Here is a 19,811-nt window from a genome sequence, read left to right as displayed (position 1 = left end):
ATAGTTGTGATTTGTAATACCTTTAACATGATTTTCTTTTTAATCTCTCTATTTTCTTTTTTTTTTTTAGAATTACAGAGGATTAAATTATGAAGACATTGATTCTTGTGATCAACGATAGTTTTCGGGTGACCTTACCAGGCAGCTCCTGGCGTTATCAAACAGAGCGGTCCGCTTGTAGCTGAGTTCTGAGGAGAACACCGAGAAGTCGGCATCGCTGAGCTGTTCAAAGTATTGCCTGCAGTTGCTCTGGGACACCAGAGAGTAGCTGGTGTTCAGGGAGAAGGACATCAACAAGTCAGCATTTAATCAGGAGTCCAACACTAATTAGATATTGCAAGAGGACTTACTCATAGTACAGCAGCACATCTGGAGGGAAAAGTTCAAAGCTGGTGATGTCTGATTCTGTCCTGATGAGGTTGAACATGCAGGTCAACTGATGAGACAAAATGCATTTACCTGTTACCAACTCGTGTTGCATATTCCTTTCACCGCTTAATCAGAAACAGAAACAACTAAGTTAATTACAGCATTAAACATCTGGGTACAACGTCTGCAAAGATATGTAGAGTTCTGTGTTCTGCTGTGTTCTTATAGTTCTAGAAAAAATATGTACATTTATGGAAAAATAATTTGACCCACTGGCAAATCCCTGGGGCTGTGGGTCTGATATACCTGTTTCTAATAACTGTACATTATTTTCTGCTATAGTCTTGTACAATAGCAGAACTATAGTAGATTTTTCTCTTAACACCATCAATGCAATTACACTCCCAGACTCTCACCTGAGACTCCACCAGTTTGACTTTGTTTGTGCCTTTGCGCCGACAGGCTTTGACCAGATTCTTGACCTGCGCCTTCTGAATTGTGCTCACACTTGTGCATGTGAATCCTTGCAGCACAGAGGAAGACAGGCTACACAAACACACAAATACATGTTGGGATCACTTAACACACGCAGAGAAAAGACCACATGTTTTCACACCAGACTGTTTGTCTAAACCTACTTGTTCGCACTTCCCAGGACAGCCGTGGAGCTTTCCATTGCGATTACGCCAAAGAACAGCTCAGCCTGACGAAACAAAGTTGTAAACTCAAGTAGTTGTTCTTCTGGTAACATACAAATGAGAGAAAAAAAAAACTCTACAGGTTTTTAGCGAAGAAAGATCTCTACCTGCTGGCGTTTCCATTTCTTCTTGTTGAGTTTTGTGACGCTGCCAGCTGTAAAGCTCTGGAGGAAAACCCGAGGGATCTCAGTGGCCATTTCGTCCGGAACGTTCTGGATTATTGCCTCTCCGGTGCTGTTCACCGATAAAATCTGGCAGAAGAATGGTCAGCATCCAGTTGTAGGTTATTCAAACTTAGCTAAATAACCTACAAAGTTTAAATGGATTTAAACTTTGTTTAAATCCATTTTAGATTCATTTAAGGGGGGGGAGGATTATGCCACATAGCGCCATTTCATTGCACAATCAAGTATTTCTGTTAATTTCAGTTGTTATAAAAATGCTGCATTATTTCAAATATTACTTAAAAAGAAATTTGACTTTGTAACTGAAATTGGGCCTCTGTCTCTTTAAGAAGCTTCTGCTCTTTTCTGAAACTCTGCTTTCAGGAAGCTATCACAACATGGCTCCTCTATTAACCCTTTAACAATCCTTTTAGCAGAGAAGTAGCTCCTATAATGAGGTGAGATGACATGCAGTTCCACCTGATGTTTGCTAATTGCTGCTGGCTAGTTTGAAGGAGCTGAGTGGGGGAGTTGTGGGGGAGGGCTGCTCTGTGAGGCGGAAACTTGGAAGCTTGGAAAGTGAAGCTTCATCCTCAAAAGCGGAGCTATGTACACCCAGGCGTTTTGCACAGCTGAATTGTTGCCATGGAGATTCAAGGATTTTCTCAAACATTCATTCAGATTCAGAAAGAATCAAGGCAACACTCCAGGTATGTTATTGATGACGGAATAACAATGTAACATGATGCAAAGTTAAAAAAAGTTGATTTTACATAATTCTGCCCCTTTACTTTTTTTCCCCCCCGATAATGAAAACCTGTACTATAAATCACGCAGGCATACCTGGGTGACAAAAATCTGCTGGACGATCTTTGGAGAGGACATCATGTGTCCCACAAGCGAGGGGTTTCTGGAGGCGACCAAAATCTCAGAGCTCTGGATTTTCCTGAAAACTCTGGAGGGCACACCAATGATGAGAGTACCCAGCGTAAAAAGTGACGAAGCGCTATTGATCTGGTGGGATAAAGGAAGCAATCGGAGAGTGTTAAACATGAAAATTGGTCATGAGCAAGATGAAATGGGCGAAGGGAGAAGCTATACCTGCATCACGGTCAAGAGAGACTCGATAATGCTCTTTGCCTGTCCTCCGTTCCAGCCCATCACGTTGCTGAGTGTGAACAGAGCATTGACCAGCTGCTGTGGCTGGATGGCCTTGATCTGCCGCTTGGACATACTGGTGCTCTCATTGCCGAGAGCAGAGATGGCGTTGGAGTCGATGTTATCACCCAAGTTGCTCGTCAGAGCAGCAGAAATCTACAGATGCAAAGGTAAAAAAAAAACAAAAAAAACTTTTTAAGTATTATTTTTCATTTCTTTGACAGGAAGTTGTATTGTGAAGCAGATTTTTCTGGTTTAGTTCCTATTTTGGTACACAATATTATTATTCATAATTGACGCAATGCAATCTGCTGGGTTTCCTTAGAGAGAAACTTTTTAAGCTATTGGGATAATGTGGATCCCCATTTGAGGTGACAGACAAACACTATGCAACGTTTACTTCTCAGAAAAACAAAAATTCTCAGAAACTATTGCAATAGAAAAGAGCAAATGCTGGACAGTAGCTATCTTTCCATTCATCGTATAATTGCGCCTTTTGGAATTACTAAAATAAATTTGCTAAATAAGAAACATGTCAATTTTGAAAAACAATTTTGCTAAAAAAATTTTTTTGCTCCAAGTGGTTTTTTGGCTTCTGCGTATTTTGCAAAACAGCGACGGAGACACTTTTTTTGCATCACACGAGTCGTGATCAACAACAGGATGTTTCTACTGCCGAAAAAGACTTATTTAATGGAAACATCCCAATTGCAAAATTGTGTTTTTTCAATGTAAGCAGAAGATCCACAAAGTTTTGAGTACCTTTGTAACAGAAATGGAGCTACTATTCATATTTTTAAGTTCTTTACATCGGCTCTTGTGTTTTTGTTTTCCTTCTGTGTTCCTGTTACCTGTGGATCGAGATCTTGGCAGACAATGGTGAGGTTCTGCAACACAAACAAACTTTCTCCTGGAGTCAGCTGGGTGAATGCCATGGCAGGAGCGACACACCGGCACAACATAGGAAGGCTGCAGAGAATATATCAAAATAACAATAAAGACAAAAAAAAAAAAAAACACCTTTGCAAAATCTTAGTAATTGGTGATAAACGCACAGAAGGGGGTGGAAGTTACTGTCTTGTTGGTAGACCAGTTTAGTGTAGTAGTCAGTGAGGTTCTGAGGCAAAACCGAGTGGTTGAGGAGTGCAATGTTCAGGGGGTTCACCGTGAACACCTTCAGGGTCTATAAGGAGCAGGAACAATAAAAGCAGGGACAATAAAAATCTGTGTCTCCTATTATTTCTCATTTAAGAGATCAATTCCAGATTCAGTACCTCATCTGATCCGAAGGTCTGAAGAATCTCAAGAGTGAGGAACGGCATGAAAGGGCCGATGTACTCAGCAAACCAAGCCGTAGAGTTCAGCTCTGGGTGGTTGGGGTCGTAACATCTTGGTGTTGCTACGGTGACAGGTTAAAACTGTTTAGGTTCAAAGGTTTTATATTTATGACAAATGAAGAGTAATTCATCGACAGGGTACTAACAAGGTGCCAAGAGTGTGTACCCACAAGATACTTATGAGGTACTTTTGAGATACTGGTGTGTACTTACAAGGTTCCACCTGTTTATAAAAACATTTATACTTTTTGGGTACTGAGAGGGGTATTTATGAAAAACATTAAGGGTACTTACAGGAGAAACTTATGGAATATATTTTTGCAGGGTAATTGAGTTTGCCTGTAGGGTTGTTACAAGAGTTACAGGTTGGGTTTGACTAACAGGCATTTCTGAGGACTTGCTTGTATTCAGAGGGAACTTTCTCCATCTGCATTTAACAAGTATCCATGGTGATACCTATAGTGTAACTATAGATGTAAAAACTTAATATTGATAAGGTGATTAATATTGACCTGGCTGTACTATCAGAAGACTTATTACCTTGTACAGTATTCCTCATATCATATCTACCATACATGCACCCTTTGTAGGTATCAGAATTACAAACTGACAACTTAAAAGTGAAATGATTAAAAAACAAAGCAAAATAAGTATGAATTTAAGGTTACTTTGTTGCTGCGTTCGAACTCACCTGATTGGAGGTAATTCCTGATGGTGCTGAACACATCTTCCCGCACAAAGTCCACCGCAGTGTAGTTGTATTGACCAAGAACCGAGACACTGAAACGGCACAAGGTTCAATCAGGACACAGGAAAAAAAACTTCAAAAAGAGAGGAAAAAAAAAAAGCTGCTTGGAAACATACAGTTTCTGGAAGGCCAGACACGAGGTGTTGTGTGTAACATCTGGACTGATCAGACTCTTTGAGAGGAAGACCAAGTAGTTCTGGAGGCTTCGGTCAAACCAAGCATTGACCTCTGACCTGCTGGTACTGCTGAGGGCCATGGGCCAAACGCAGGGCAGGGTGGGACGCCTGACGTCTACCGGCAGGGACTCCTGCAGTGAATTAACAGGTTGTTGTGTTTGCACACATCATCCCGATGTTGTGTTTGAGATTCCAACAGGTGTGTTACATACAGTTTCCAAAAACACTCGTGTCTGAACATAGCTGCTGTAGAGACCACAGAGCAGCGCTTTGTCGTCAACGACGTCTGGCCGACGCAGTAGGTTCCCCAGATGTGACGGAGGCATGGAGTTCACCAGCTGGAAGATCAGAAGTCACATAAATAAAATCGATTTGGTCGTCCTTAGTTCTGCCAATACCCGAAAGCTTTTATCTCAACACACCAGATGCTTCTGGTCACGAGGCATGAGGGACAGGAAGGTGGTCAGGTTGGGGAACTGGAATCCCAAGAACGAGTCCTCGACGAAGCTGTAGAAGCTGCTGCCACCATAGCAACGGAGAGCTGGAGGGGCTATCAAAAAAACAGGATTTTCAGGTGATGTGTAGGTTTTGTCTTTGGAGACATATCTCTAATATAACATCATATAAATTGATTTTCAATGATACGCTGTAGGTTGTTCACTCTGACTATTTAAGTCTATTTCCCAGCAGCCTCAATGTAGCGCTCAGCTAAACGGCTTGCAGTCTGTCTTGGACCACAAAATACTTCTGACTTTGCAGATATGAAGCAAGCTTACTGTAAAGATTTAACAAAGATCTTTACATACGTATGCTCGAGTTTTGCTGCTCAGCTGACTTTCAACAAGGAGTTTCTTTACCTTTCAGTGCCAGAATGATGTGGTTGTAGATTTCTTTCTGGGAATCCGGAGTGAGTGTTGGGATTGTTGAATTGAGAAGCGTTACACTGAAACAGACAAAATAAAAATTCTAAGAATTTTTGGAGAAGATTTGAATCAAAATAAAAATGTTTACTGAAACACAGCACCAATGTGTGAAAGTGCCCTTCCTTGAACATTTTTTTTTTTTTTACACATTCTCCTGTTGCAACCATGGTGTTGAATGTAATGTATGCTATCAACTAAAACAACTGCTAGTGCTTGTTGCCTTTCCACTCACCCCTGCTGTCCAATGCTGCAGTTCCTTCCCGCCAGTATCTGGAAGTATGGGTTGACTTGGGAGGGGATCAGGCTTATGACCAGGGGAGGCAGTCGATTATTGAGCCACTGGGATACCACCGAGTCCTCCACTGAGGGATGGGACAGGTTTGCACGATTGAACACAACCTCCAGCATAGCAGACCTCACTGCAGAGGGCATCATGTGTTCATTTCCCTGCAAGAAAAAAACACAAACAAAAACACTGAAAATCATAGACTATCTACAAACAAACATTTTTAATACAGATTAAATTACACCAGCCAACACTTTGCTGTTAAGGTAAGATGTTTTGCGTACCCTAATGGCGACTGAGAACTCATCAAAGAAAACGGCCAACATTGGGTCTGGGACGTATTTCATAACCATGGCAACCTCGTCAGGAGTCGTGACCAACCCAGGTATGGTGAATAAGCCCACCAGCTGTCCGACAGACAGAGAGGCCAGTGCTTCCATCTGCACACAAACAAAGGCATCCATGTTTACAGTAACGCCAGAGTTTTGACTATAAAGACAGAAATGAAAAATCCTTGAAATAACACGAAAAGAAGCCATGCGACAGAACTTACTGGTGAAAAGTCGGGGTAGAGCTTCTGCAGTTCCTGGATGGAAATGAAAACAGAAAAGCCTCCCAGGTTCTTCTGCAGCCAGTCACTGCTGCCGACTGTGTTGGAGCTGCAGGATGGATCTGAGCCATACAAACAAACACACATGCTAAGCTAATCGTTACCCTTCTGAGGAGACGCCGACCACTTCTATATGCTTTCATACTTCATCACGTAAGACAAGAAAGATGTTCAAAAAGTTTTCAGTATCAACTTGCAGAATGGTAGATTTGATGGGACTTGACTTGGGCAAAAGTACAAGTTTCACAAAATTGACAACAAATGATGTCACAAACATGAAAATCATGGTCTTATTGACTTTACTTGAAACAAAAAAAACTACTGCCTTAATTGAAGGTGAAATTATACAAAAATTACAACTATAATAATAACTATGTCAATATAGTATAATATAGCAGTTATTCATATTCATTTTAATTTCCAAAAGCTTAAGAAAAAAAAATATAGCGGTAATACTTAAACAAACATGGTTATTTCATTAACTGTACCATTCTGCAACAAACTGATGTTATCTTAGTCACTTTGAATTCATAACAACACTTTATGTAAATCACTTTGGGTCACATCACTGCTGGAAATGTGCTACGCAAAGAAAATTGTCTTGTCTTGCATCTGCCTGCTTATATAATTCATTAGTAGGTTGAACTACATAGTGATTTAAAATCTTTTACTCATTGACTGTTTCAAAATGTATTTAGCTCCCCACCCTCCTACTACAGCGTTTTTATTTTTCATGGTGCAATTATTTACATGGACTGAAAAACTAGTCTTCGTTTTGATGGGTTTTTTTTTTTTAGATCTGTTTGGTGTTGGGTTATTTAATTATTTGTTTTTACTCTGCTTATATTCATTTTTAAACAATTTCATAATTTTGTCCCTCAAAATATTAAAGCAAATACTTTTCATAGACGTTCTGTCCCAACACAATACTAAATAGAGCTACCTTTCAGAAATAATTCTAATAATTTCTCTAAGACCACAATTTCTCAGTTCAATGTTATGGTCACTTTAATGTCACTTTATTCATATGTTTCCTGGTTTTCCTTTACAATGACTCTTTCACTTCAATACGTCAACATGCATGGTAAGGATCAGTGTGTTTGCAGGTTCCTACCTGCAGTGTTGTTTGTTGTCAGATAAACTGTGATGAAGTGTGTAAGGACAGACATCTGCTTTTCACGCAACATGTGTGACTGAACTTCACTCAATGTCTTCACGCTGAAAATGGAAAAGATTTTATTATCACAAATTGTAAAAGATAACTAAAAGGAATAAAAGAATAAATGTATCCATGCTTACATGTACTGGTAGGTGCTGCAGTCCAGTGATTCAGTGGCGACACATGAGAGGAAGTCATCAGAAACAGCTGGCAGGAACGGACGAAGGCGGCGGCCGAACCACATCTGGACGAAGGCGGGATCGTTGAGGACGGCCATGTTGACGACATCCAGCCGGAGTTCTCGTATGGAGTCCAGGATCATGGAGGCAGAAGGATGGTCAGGACGGAGTGTCTGCAACAAGAAATGATCCACGATAAATTCTTAGCAAAATAAAAGATCTTGATTGGAGGTGGTACAACAAAGTGTGTTTACATACATCAATTGTACTTATTGTACTTTTTATTAACATATATTTTCAGCCCCAATATTTCTTTTTTTTTTGTCATATCACAGGTGAGAAATGTTTGTAGATGGCAACAGTCAATTTGGTTGGAACCAAAAGCCAGTCTTACGGTGTTGCTCAGCAGATCCAGAGCTTGATCCAGGACCAGGGTGGCTTTGGAGAGCAGCAGCTTCCAGGCAGGTTTGGAGCCTCTTGAGTTGGAGACCCTATCACAACCCAACATGGCTGCCAGATCCACAGCTGTTAAACCTGACAGCTGGAGAGGAGAATGACAACAGACCAGATGTTGAACCAAACATGGAACCATTTTCCCTCAGCTGCACTTTGAGGACAGATGATGATGATGATGATGCGACGTCTTACAGAGGCACAGGCAAATTCCTCCACAGAGAAGCTGCAGTGCCGTCCGACCGTTGATCTGTCTAGGTGGATCTGAAGCTCTGTGCTGTAACACAAAATGATTCATGTTTCCTTTATTTAACATGAAATGTTTAGGGAGAAATATCAAAAAGTCTTTCTCAACCCTACCTGTTGACTCCCATGCATATCTCTGTCTCTGTGAAAACGTGCAAAACAAATTAAAGAAATGTAAAAATAATACATAATTTTAAATAAAGTAGATAAAGGGTAGTTATGCAGTGAGAGGAAGCTTACCATTTGTCATTGTTGGATTGCACTAGGTAGAAAAAATGATTAAAATGGTAATTAATCTTCAAAAAACAAATACATTTGTTTGAAAAAATAAAATAAATGTCCACAGTAACATATATTTACCTGCCCTATGTATATGCTGCAGTCTGTAATAAAAGTACAAAAAATGAATTATTTACAAACTCTCAATTATTAAAGAAATAAGAAATTAATTGACAAAAATTTAAATCACAAAGTTATTTCTTGATTACCTTTTCAAAAACCAACAATCAGTAAAGTTGCATATTAAGTATTATCGCTTTGTATTTAATGTTATATTGAAATACAAGAAAATTATCTCAGCACAACTTCCTTTACATGTAACTAAAATCATCATTGTTGTTACAGTTTGTTGGGAAAATGTTACATAAAGAAAATAAAATTAAAGAAGAGAATATTGGGAATAGATTTAAAGTAACAGTATTTGTATTCAAAAATGCAGCTTTTTTTTGGTAAAACTCACCTAGTGGTAGTTGTTTGGACAAAGCCACTTTAGTGTTGGTGATGACTAACACTATGTCAGGGGAAGTAGTTATCATGGCCTTGTCCAGTCTGGCGAATCTGCACGGCAAAAATATTTTACATTTGGTCAAACTAAACTCATTCTGTGGTCTGCAAGAATCACCAAAATCATCCATGTGTAGAAAACAATAATAATAATCAGAATAATCAGAGAGAAAATGAATTTAAAACAAACATGCTATTATCATTCTATACATTCATAAGTTTTAGTACATGTCCTTAGTTTTTTGGTAGAATTGCCTTTAACTTTCAATTTGATGTTCTTAGATGTTATTTTCACATTATCTTCTTCTAATAATGCCATTTAATTTGATGCTGCTACCACCATTCGACATGAAAGCTTTTCTTTGATTACCCAAATAAAAGTATTGTTACACCCAAACATTTCAGTTTTGGTTTCATCCACATGATACCTCAAAAAACATTCCTCTTTGTCCTCCTTACCCTAATCCTAACCTACTTGGTCATATTTCTATATTGCAGGTTTGATCTGGACTCACAGTGTTTTGTAGGATGAACAGGAAAGGTTTTCCTGTTGGACAAAAGGAAGAAAATGAAAAATGAGTTACTAATTTAAACACAAAATCCTCGAAAAACCTTAATCATAATAGACTTTTCTAACCATCTTAGTGAATACGACAAGAGATGACAGGAACTCCGTGAATCTCCTTTCCTTTGGTGCTTCAGTCATGTAATCAAAGAGCGTGTTGATGACAGCATCTGTGTTTTCAGGGGGCGTCAGACCCAGCAGCTCCACTCTCTGATTTGGCGTGAGGAGCTGTATGACATCCAACTATTAAGAAAAGAAAAGAAAAAAAAGGTTATTTCGCCTTACTTTGAAAAAGCACTGATTTGTTTTTGACAGTCTGAGCCTCACTGGGTTGAAGAGTCGGTTGAGACGGATCAGCTCACTGATGATCACAAACTCTGAGAATGGACCGAAGTTGTCGGTCAGCCACTGTGCGCTGTTGTTGAAGGAGGACAAACATCCTGGACCTGGAACAGGTCAAGAAAATGGAGATTTGTTTGTTTTGCACCAAGAAAGAGGAAAAGTGTTTATTACTTTGAGCATTTACTGTTTTATAAGGAATAACATACTAAGGTTTGTGTGTTTATATGTCTGACATGGAAAGTCATGAAAAAATTAACGAGCACAAAATAAAGAGCTAAAATACAAAGGGTTTGGATAAATAAATTAAGAAAAACAACTGAAATTTGAAGTTAACTAATGACATTGATTTAAAGGATGTTGTCGTGGAAACACTAGACAATCATAAAAGTAGCGGGTTAATAGTGTTTCTCAAAACTCCTCTACTTAGTTATATTTCAGACCTACACAAGTTTATTAAAATGTCAACATGCATGGTAAGGATCAGTGTGTTTGCAGGTTCCTACCTGCAGTGTTGTTTGTTGTCAGATAAACTGTGATGAAGTGTGTAAAGACAGACAACTGCTTTTCACGCAACATGACTGGATGAAGCTCGCTCAATGTCTTCACGCTGAAAATGGAAAAGATATTTTATTATCACAGATTGTAAAAGAGATTCAAATATATTTGTAAAGTGATTACAAAGGATAAAGGTATCCATGCTTACATGTACTGGTAGGTGCTGCAGTCCAGTGATTCGGTGGCGACACATGAGAGGAAGTCCTCGGAAACAGCTGGCAGGAACGGACGAAGGCGGCGGCCGAACCACATCTGGACGAAGGCGGGATCGTTGAGGACAGTCACGTTGACGACATCCAGCCGGAGTTCTCGTATGGAGTCCAGGATCATGGAGGCAGAAGGATGGTCAGGACGGAGCGTCTGCAACAAGAAATGATCCTGGTTACGTTTTTAGCTAAAAAAAGATCTTGATAGAGATCAAAGAAGGCAGATTGATGAATTTAGGTGGTTCAACAAAGAATTGGTCTTAGGTGTATTTAAATATTTCCATCTGGGTTATTGCACTTTTTATTAAAATAAATATTCATCCCAAATATATATTTATTTTTTGCAATATTGCAGGTGGGAAATGTATGTAAATGACAATAGTCAATCCACCATTTAAAACTTTACGACTTTATTGCTATATTTAGCATCTTTCAGATAAAAACAGGAAAAGTTGGGCCAAAATCAGAATCAGAGGGTCAGGTTTTAAATATCAGTGAACGGCCTGAAAACTGAACCGGAGCACCGCTGGTTGGAACCAAAAGCCAGTCTTACGGTGTTGCTCAGCAGATCCAGAGCTTGATCCAGGACCAGGGAGGCTTTGGACAGCAGCAGCTTCCAGGCAGGTTTGGAGCCTCTTGAGTTGGAGACCCTATCACAACCCAACATGGCTGCCAGATCCACAGCTGTTAAACCTGACAGCTGGAGAGGAGAATGACAACAGACCAGATGTTGAACCAAACATGGAACCATTTTCCCTCAGCTGCACTTTGAGGACAGATGATGATGATGATGATGCGACGTCTTACAGAGGCACAGGCAAATTCCTCCACAGAGAAGCTGCAGTGCCGTCCGACCGTTGATCTGTCTAGGTGGATCTGAAGCTCTGTGCTGTAACACAAAATGATTCATGTTTCCTTTATTTAACATGAAATGTTTAGGGAGAAATATCAAAAAGTCTTTCTCAACCCTACCTGTTGACTCCCATGCATATCTCTGTCTCTGTGTAAAGTTGCAAGACAAGTTAAGGTATTAATGTAAAAATAATACATAATTTTAAATAAAGTAGATAAAGGGTAGTTATCCAGTGAGAGGAAGCTTACCATTTGTCATTGTTGCATTGCACTAGGTAGAGAAAATGATTAAAATGGTTATTAATCTTCAAAAAACAGATTTGTTTGAAAAATAAAAATTAAAAAAGTCTTAAATAACATATCTTTACCTGCCCACTGTATATACTGCAGTCTGTAATAAAAGCACAAAAAGACCCAATTAGTTAAGAACTCCTCTTAGTTATAAATAAGAAATTAATCATTAATTGACATAAATGTACAATCATAAAATTATTCCTTGATTACTTTTGCCATAACCAGCAATCAATGAAATTGCATTTTGAATACTGCATGCCCCTTTGTATCTAACATTGTATTGAAATTAAAGGAAACGATCTTATTGTGATCAACTTTACATGTAATTAAAGTCATTACCGTTGTTGGAAAATGTTATATAAGGAGAATAAAATAAAAGGAGAAAACATTGGGAAAATAATTTACATAAGTATTGATACAAAACATTTGGTAACACTTTATTTGAAGGGGGTTGAATAAGACTGACATGACACCGTCATAAACATGACATAACACATGTCATGAACATGAATAAACCTTCATGAATATTTATGACTGTTGCCATAAAGCGTCATTCGGTAAATTATGACACTTTTAATACAAAGTTGACAATATTCAAAATGTCTTTGTTATGACAACTTGACATTAACCAAGAAATAATTACTGTTTAAACTTTACCTTTAATAACATAAAGTTGTCTAATTTTTAAAGTGCAATAAGTAATACTTTTATAACAAATTTATATCAGTAACGATTTCTTGGTTAATGTCAAGTTGTCATAACAAAGACATTTTGAATAATGTCAACTTTGTATTAAAAGTGTCATAATTTACCGAATGACGCTTTATGACAACAGTCATAAATATTCATGAAGGCTTATTCATGTTCATGACATGTGTTATGTCATGTTTATGACAGTGTCATGTCAGTCTTATTCACCCCCCTTCAAATAAAGTGTTACCAAACATTTGTATTCAAAATCTCTCTCTCTCTCTCTCTTTCTCACTCTCACTCCCTCCCTTTTTTTAAAATAAAAATCTCACCAAGTGGTAGTTGTTTGAATAAAGCCACTTTAGTGTATGTGATGGCTGAAGCTACGCCAGAAGAAGCTGTTGCCATGGCGTCATCCAGTCTGGTGAACCTGCAAAGCAAAAATATTTTTGATTCAGTAAACTAAACTTGCTCTGTGATTGGTTAAAATTACTAAATTGATCCATTTGTGGCAAACACCAAAATAACCAGAACAATTAGAGAGAATAAGGAGATAAAAATGGATTAAAATCTTCAAATTCAGTAATTTGCATACAGTATATTTCATTAGCATTTTTGGTAGAACTGCATTTTAAACTGTGATTTCATAATAATTTGATGGATATTGTTCCACCCAAACGCTTTAGCATTAGCTTCATCCACAGGAAGTGCCTCAAAAATATTTGTCACTGACCCTGACTTTAATTACAAAAAACAAATCTGTATTTTTGTGTCACTTTTAAAGTCCTGGCTTCATCTTCACAGAGTGGTCAGTCCATGTATACACATTTCTTATAAACTCACAGTGTTTTGTAGGATGGGCAGGAAAGGAAAAGACTTCCCTGCTGGACAAGAGGAAAAAGTGGGAAATTAGTTACTTCCTTAAAGTGACATTATTATATATTGTTTTTGGCACACAGCATAATTTTATAGCACAATCAAGTAACTATGTTACCTTCAGTTCTTATAATAATGCTAAATATGTCAAATACGACTTAAAAGACATTTGATATTGTAAATGAGCTCCTTGAATTTGGACCTCTGTCTCTTCAAAAACTCCAGCTGTTTCAGAAACACTGCCTTCAGGAATTCATCATGTTTTGCTCCACTATTAACAAGGTTTTTATCAGTGGTTTACTGAGAAGTGGCTCAAATAATGAGCAGATATTCAGTTCCACCAGGGGTTTGCTAATTGCTGCTGACTAGTCTGAAGGAGCTGAGTGGGGGAAAAAAAGCAGTTCAGAGGAGGAGCTTCGTTCTTGAATGCGGAGCTAGCTCCACACAGGCGTTTTGCACAGATGAATGGTTGCCATGGGAGATAAAAGAATTTCTCAAACATGCATGACAGAATCAAAATAGCACACCAGGCATGTTTTTGATGAGGAAATAAGTTTATAACATGATTTAAAGCTCAAAAAGGTTGAATTTACATAATAAACAAAAATCTGCAAAACCACTGAATCATAATAGATTTTTTTTACCGTCTCGGTGAATCTCACGAGGGATGACAGGAACCCTATGAAACTGCTCTCTGGTGCTTCGATCATGTAATCAAAGAGAGTATTGATGACAACATCTGTGTTTTCAGGAAGCATCAGTCTCAGCAGCTCTACAATCTGATCCTGTGTGAGGAGCTGTAAGGCCTCCAGCTACAGAAAAAGAATAAAAAATAAAGTTGCTTGAGACAATTGTCACTTTGACCTTTTATGTCAAAATGCTGATAGCTTTAGACAGTCTGAGCCTTACTGGTTTGAAGAGTCGGTTGAGATGGATCAGCTCACTGATGAGCACAAACTCTGAGAATGGACCGAAGTTGTCGGTCAGCCACTGTGCGCTGTTGTTGAAGGAGGATAAACATCCTGGATCTGGAACAGGACAAGAAAATGGAGATTTGTTCAAAGTATTTATTGCTTTGAATACTATTCACAAAATTTTAAAATTAAATCCTAAAGTTTGTGTGTTTATTTATCTAACATTGAAAGAAAGTTTTAAAAATGGTTAACCACAAAATAATAAGCTGAACAACACAAAGCCTGTTGGGGGGAAAACAGCTGATATTGATTTGAAGGATGAGGAAGAATAGTTGTCTTGGAAACACCAGACAATCGTTATAAAAGTGAAGAGACTTAATGTTTCTTAAAACTCCTCTACTTCATTATATTTCAGACCTACATAAGTTTATTAAAATGTCAACATGCATGGTAAGGATCAGTGTGTTTGCAGGTTCCTACCTGCAGTGTTGTTTGTTGTCAGATAAACTGTGATGAAGTGTGTAAAGACAGACATCTGTTTTTCAAGCAACATGTGTGACTGAACTTCGCTCAATGTCTTCACGCTGAAAATGGAAAAGATTTTATTATCACAAATTGTAAAAGATAACTAAAAGTAATAAAGGAATAAATGTATCCATGCTTACATGTACTGGTAGGTGCTGCAGTCCAGTGATTTGGAGGAGAGACATGAGAGGAAGTCCTCGGAAACAGCTGGCAGGAACGGACGAAGGCGGCGGCCGAACCACATCTGGACGAAGGCGGGATCGTTGAAGACAGTCATGTTGACGACATCCAGCCGGAGTTCTCGTATGGAGTCCAGGATCATGGAGGCAGAAGGATGGTCAGGACGGAGTGTCTGCAACAAGAAATGATCCTGGTTACATTTTTTGCTAAAAAAAGATCTTTATGCAGATCAAAGAAGGCAGATTGATGAATTTAGGTGGTTCAACAAAGAATTCGTCTTAGGTGTATTTAAATATTTCCATCTGAGTTATTGCACTTTTTATTAAAATAAATTTTCATCCCAAATATATATTTATTTTTTTGCAATATTGCAGGTGGGAAATGTATGTAAATGACAATAGTCAATCCACCATTTATAACTTCACTACTTTATTGCTATATTTAGCATCTTTCAGAAAAAAACAGGAAAAGATGGGCCAAAATCAGAATCGGAGGGTCAGGTTTTTAAATATCAGTGAACGGCCTGAAAACTGAACCGAAGCACCGCTGGTTGAAACCAAAAGCCAGTCTTACGGTGTTGCTCAGCAGATCCAGAGCTTGATCCAGGACCAGGGTGGCTTTGGAGAGCAGCAGCTTCCAGGCAGGTTTGGAGCCTCTTGAGTTGGAGACCCTATCACAACCCAACATGGCTGCCAGATCCACAGCTGTTAAACCTGACAGCTGGAGAGGAGAATGACAACAGACCAGATGTTGAACCAAACATGGAACCATTTTCCCTCAGCTGCACTTTGAGGACAGATGATGATGATGATGCGACGTCTTACAGAGGCACAGGCAAATTCCTCCACAGAGAAGCTGCAGTGCCGTCCGACCGTTGATCTGTCTAGGTGGATCTGAAGCTCTGTGCTGTAACACAAAATGATTCATGTTTCCTTTATTTAACATGAAATGTTTAGGGAGAAATATCAAAAAGTCTTTCTCAACCCTACCTGTTGACTCCCATGCATATCTCTGTCTCTGTGAAAACGTGCAAGACAAGATAAAGTAATGTAAAAATAATACATAATTTTAAATAAAGTAGATAAAGGGTAGTTATGCAGTGAGAGGAAGCTTACCATTTGCCATTGTTGGATTGCACTAGGTAGAAAAAATGATTAAAATGGTTATTAATCTTCATAAAACAAACAAGGTTGTTTGAAAAATAAAAAAAATATTTAATAATATATCTTTACCTGCCCACTGTATATACTGCAGCCTGTGATAAAAGCACATAAACCCAATTAGTTAAGAACTCCTCTTAGTTATTAATAAGACATGATTAGTGAATTGACATGATTTTACAATCATAAAGTGATTCCTTGATTATTTTTGCCAAAACCAGCAATCAATAAAGTTGCATTGTGAAAATATTTTACATAACTTTTGATATAAAACATTTATATTCAAAATATCTCTCTGTCTTTCTCTCTCTGCCTCTCTCTCTTTTTTACTAAAAATCTCACCAAGTGGTAGTTGTTTGAATAAAGCCACTTTAGCGTATGTGATGGCTGAAGCTACGTCAGAAGAAGCTGTTGCCATGGCGTCATCCAGTCTGGTGAACCTGCAAAGCAAAAATATTTTTGATTCAGTAAACTAAACTTGCTCTGTGATTGGCTAAAATTACTAAATTGATCCATTTGTGGCAAACACCAAAATAACCAGAACAATTAGAGAGAATAAGGAAATAAAAATGGATTAAAATCATCAAATTCAGTAATTTGGACTCACAGTGTTTTGTAGGATGAACAGGAAAGGTTTTCCTGTTGGACAAAAGGAAGAAAATGAAAAATGAGTTACTAATTTAAACACAAAATCCTCGAAAAACCTTAATCATAATAGACTTTTCTAACCATCTTAGTGAATACGACAAGAGATGACAGGAACTCCGTGAATCTCCTTTCCTTTGGTGCTTCAGTCATGTAATCAAAGAGCATGTTGATGACAGCATCTGTGTTTTCAGGGGGCGTCAGACCCAGCAGCTCCACTCTCTGATTTGGCGTGAGGAGCTGTATGACATCCAACTATTAAGAAAAGAAAAGAAAAAAAAGGTTATTTCGCCTTACTTTGAAAAAGCACTGATTTGTTTTTGACAGTCTGAGCCTCACTGGGTTGAAGAGTCGGTTGAGACGGATCAGCTCACTGATGATCACAAACTCTGAGAATGGACCGAAGTTGTCGGTCAGCCACTGTGCGCTGTTGTTGAAGGAGGACAAACATCCTGGACCTGGAACAGGTCAAGAAAATGGAGATTTGTTTGTTTTGCACCAAGAAAGAGGAAAAGTGTTTATTACTTTGAGCATTTACTGTTTTATAAGGAATAACATACTAAGGTTTGTGTGTTTATATGTCTGACATGGAAAGTCATGAAAAAATTAACGAGCACAAAATAAAGAGCTAAAAGACAAAGGGTTTGGATAAATAAATTAAGAAAAACAACTGAAATTTGAAGTTAACTAATGACATTGATTTAAAGGATGTTGTCGTGGAAACACTAGACAATCATAAAAGTAGCGGGTTAATAGTGTTTCTCAAAACTCCTCTACTTTGTTATATTTCAGACCTACACAAGTTTATTAAAATGTCAACATGCATGGTAAGGATCAGTGTGTTTGCAGGTTCCTACCTGCAGTGTTGTTTGTTGTCAGATAAACTGTGATGAAGTGTGTAAAGACAGACAACTGCTTTTCACGCAACATGACTGGATGAAGCTCGCTCAATGTCTTCACGCTGAAAATGGAAAAGATATTTTATTATCACAGATTGTAAAAGAGATTCAAATATATTTGTAAAGTGATTATAAAGGACAAAGGTATCCATGCTTACATGTACTGGTAGGTGCTGCAGTCCAGTGATTCGGTGGCGACACATGAGAGGAAGTCCTCGGAAACAGCTGGCAGGAACGGACGAAGGCGGCGGCCGAACCACATCTGGACGAAGGCGGGATCGTTGAGGACAGTCACGTTGACGACATCCAGCCGGAGTTCTCGTATAGAGTCCAGGATCATGGAGGCAGAAGGATGGTCAGGACGGAGTGTCTGCAACAAGAAATGATCCTGGTTACGTTTTTAGCTAAAAAAAGATCTTGATGGAGATCAAAGAAGGCAGATTGATGAATTTAGGTAGTTCAACAAAGAATTGGTCTTAGGTGTACTTATATATTTCCATCTGGGTTATTGCACTTTTTATTAAAATAAATATTCATCCCAAATATATATTTATTTTTTGCAATATTGCAGGTGGGAAATGTATGTAAATGACAATAGTCAATCCACCATTTAAAACTTTACGACTTTATTGCTATATTTAGCATCTTTCAGATAAAAACAGGAAAAGATGGGCCAAAATCAGAATCAGGGGGTCAGGTTTTAAATATCAGTGAACGGCCTGAAAACTGAACCGAAGCACCGCTGGTTGGAACCAAAAGCCAGTCTTACGGTGTTGCTCAGCAGATCCAGAGCTTGATCCAGGACCAGGGAGGCTTTGGACAGCAGCAGCTTCCAGGCAGGTTTGGAGCCTCTTGAGTTGGAGACCCTATCACAACCCAACATGGCTGCCAGATCCACAGCTGTTAAACCTGACAGCTGGAGAGGAGAATGACAACAGACCAGATGTTGAACCAAACATGGAACCATTTTCCCTCAGCTGCACTTTGAGGACAGATGATGATGATGATGATGCGACGTCTTACAGAGGCACAGGCAAATTCCTCCACAGAGAAGCTGCAGTGCCGTCTGACCGTTGATCTGTCTAGGTGGATCTGAAGCTCTGTGCTGTAACACAAAATGATTCATGTTTCCTTTATTTAACATGAAATGTTTAGGGAGAAATATCAAAAAGTCTTTCTCAACCCTACCTGTTGACTCCCATGCATATCTCTGTCTCTGTGTAAAGTTGCAAGACAAGTTAAGGTATTAATGTAAAAATAATACATAATTTTAAATAAAGTAGATAAAGGGTAGTTATCCAGTGAGAGGAAACTTACCATTTGTCATTGTTGCATTGCACTAGGTAGAGAAAATGATTAAAATGGTTATTAATCTTCAAAAAACAGATTTGTTTGAAAAATAAAAATTAAAAAAGTCTTAAATAACATATCTTTACCTGCCCACTGTATATACTGCAGTCTGTAATAAAAGCACAAAAAGACCCAATTAGTTAAGAACTCCTCTTAGTTATAAATAAGAAATTAATCATTAATTGACATAAATGTACAATCATAAAATTATTCCTTGATTACTTTTGCCATAACCAGCAATCAATGAAATTGCATTTTGAATACTGCATGCCCCGTTGTATCTAACATTGTATTGAAATTAAAGGAAACGATCTTATTGTGATCAACTTTACATGTAATTAAAGTCATTACCGTTGTTGGAAAATGTTATATAAGGAGAATAAAATAAAAGGAGAAAACATTGGGAAAATAATTTACATAAGTATTGATACAAAACATTTGGTAACACTTTATTTGAAGGGGGTTGAAT

At 38.2% G+C, this 19,811-nt stretch overlaps 1 protein-coding gene across 7 annotated transcripts in view; it reads right to left on the bottom strand.

Annotated features, from left to right (window-relative positions):
- The window catches only part of mslnb (mesothelin b), a 62,244-nt gene that overhangs the window by 6,023 nt on the left and 36,410 nt on the right, over positions 1–19,811 (bottom strand). For 4 of the 7 annotated variants that reach the window (XM_088009009.1, XM_088009014.1, XM_088009022.1 and 1 more), the window contains exons 74-131: positions 19,429–19,451; positions 19,310–19,331; positions 19,181–19,208; positions 19,016–19,097; positions 18,762–18,908; positions 18,151–18,362; positions 17,951–18,054; positions 17,433–17,551; positions 17,178–17,348; positions 17,056–17,087; positions 16,791–16,888; positions 16,521–16,543; positions 16,404–16,425; positions 16,278–16,305; positions 16,113–16,194; positions 15,862–16,008; positions 15,249–15,460; positions 15,064–15,167; positions 14,579–14,697; positions 14,314–14,481; positions 13,637–13,677; positions 13,126–13,223; positions 12,178–12,200; positions 12,059–12,080; positions 11,930–11,957; positions 11,765–11,846; positions 11,511–11,657; positions 10,900–11,111; positions 10,700–10,803; positions 10,182–10,300; positions 9,927–10,097; positions 9,805–9,836; positions 9,246–9,343; positions 8,867–8,889; positions 8,747–8,768; positions 8,621–8,648; positions 8,456–8,537; positions 8,202–8,348; positions 7,769–7,980; positions 7,584–7,687; positions 6,413–6,531; positions 6,144–6,299; positions 5,806–6,020; positions 5,508–5,593; positions 5,073–5,200; positions 4,863–4,988; positions 4,591–4,781; positions 4,418–4,506; positions 3,664–3,788; positions 3,445–3,572; positions 3,241–3,358; positions 2,333–2,545; positions 2,075–2,245; positions 1,175–1,318; positions 1,008–1,072; positions 786–915; positions 351–436; positions 139–268 (exon numbers count right to left, since the gene is read on the bottom strand). In XM_088009009.1, the coding sequence (XP_087865135.1) occupies positions 139–268; positions 351–436; positions 786–915; positions 1,008–1,072; positions 1,175–1,318; positions 2,075–2,245; positions 2,333–2,545; positions 3,241–3,358; positions 3,445–3,572; positions 3,664–3,788; positions 4,418–4,506; positions 4,591–4,781; positions 4,863–4,988; positions 5,073–5,200; positions 5,508–5,593; positions 5,806–6,020; positions 6,144–6,299; positions 6,413–6,531; positions 7,584–7,687; positions 7,769–7,980; positions 8,202–8,348; positions 8,456–8,537; positions 8,621–8,648; positions 8,747–8,768; positions 8,867–8,889; positions 9,246–9,343; positions 9,805–9,836; positions 9,927–10,097; positions 10,182–10,300; positions 10,700–10,803; positions 10,900–11,111; positions 11,511–11,657; positions 11,765–11,846; positions 11,930–11,957; positions 12,059–12,080; positions 12,178–12,200; positions 13,126–13,223; positions 13,637–13,677; positions 14,314–14,481; positions 14,579–14,697; positions 15,064–15,167; positions 15,249–15,460; positions 15,862–16,008; positions 16,113–16,194; positions 16,278–16,305; positions 16,404–16,425; positions 16,521–16,543; positions 16,791–16,888; positions 17,056–17,087; positions 17,178–17,348; positions 17,433–17,551; positions 17,951–18,054; positions 18,151–18,362; positions 18,762–18,908; positions 19,016–19,097; positions 19,181–19,208; positions 19,310–19,331; positions 19,429–19,451 (6,158 nt within the window). The remainder of the gene's footprint in view (positions 1–138; positions 269–350; positions 437–785; positions 916–1,007; positions 1,073–1,174; positions 1,319–2,074; positions 2,246–2,332; positions 2,546–3,240; positions 3,359–3,444; positions 3,573–3,663; positions 3,789–4,417; positions 4,507–4,590; positions 4,782–4,862; positions 4,989–5,072; positions 5,201–5,507; positions 5,594–5,805; positions 6,021–6,143; positions 6,300–6,412; positions 6,532–7,583; positions 7,688–7,768; positions 7,981–8,201; positions 8,349–8,455; positions 8,538–8,620; positions 8,649–8,746; positions 8,769–8,866; positions 8,890–9,245; positions 9,344–9,804; positions 9,837–9,926; positions 10,098–10,181; positions 10,301–10,699; positions 10,804–10,899; positions 11,112–11,510; positions 11,658–11,764; positions 11,847–11,929; positions 11,958–12,058; positions 12,081–12,177; positions 12,201–13,125; positions 13,224–13,636; positions 13,678–14,313; positions 14,482–14,578; positions 14,698–15,063; positions 15,168–15,248; positions 15,461–15,861; positions 16,009–16,112; positions 16,195–16,277; positions 16,306–16,403; positions 16,426–16,520; positions 16,544–16,790; positions 16,889–17,055; positions 17,088–17,177; positions 17,349–17,432; positions 17,552–17,950; positions 18,055–18,150; positions 18,363–18,761; positions 18,909–19,015; positions 19,098–19,180; positions 19,209–19,309; positions 19,332–19,428; positions 19,452–19,811) is intronic. The other 3 variants (XM_088009017.1, XM_088009025.1, XM_088009033.1) reach the window with 1 other exon arrangement.

Source organism: Poecilia mexicana, unplaced genomic scaffold (genome assembly GCF_051168715.1).
Source record: "Poecilia mexicana isolate PSO_F unplaced genomic scaffold, ASM5116871v1 scaffold_2, whole genome shotgun sequence".
Classification (NCBI taxonomy): domain Eukaryota; kingdom Metazoa; phylum Chordata; class Actinopteri; order Cyprinodontiformes; family Poeciliidae; genus Poecilia; species Poecilia mexicana.
This window is presented reverse-complemented; position numbering and strand designations above follow the sequence as displayed.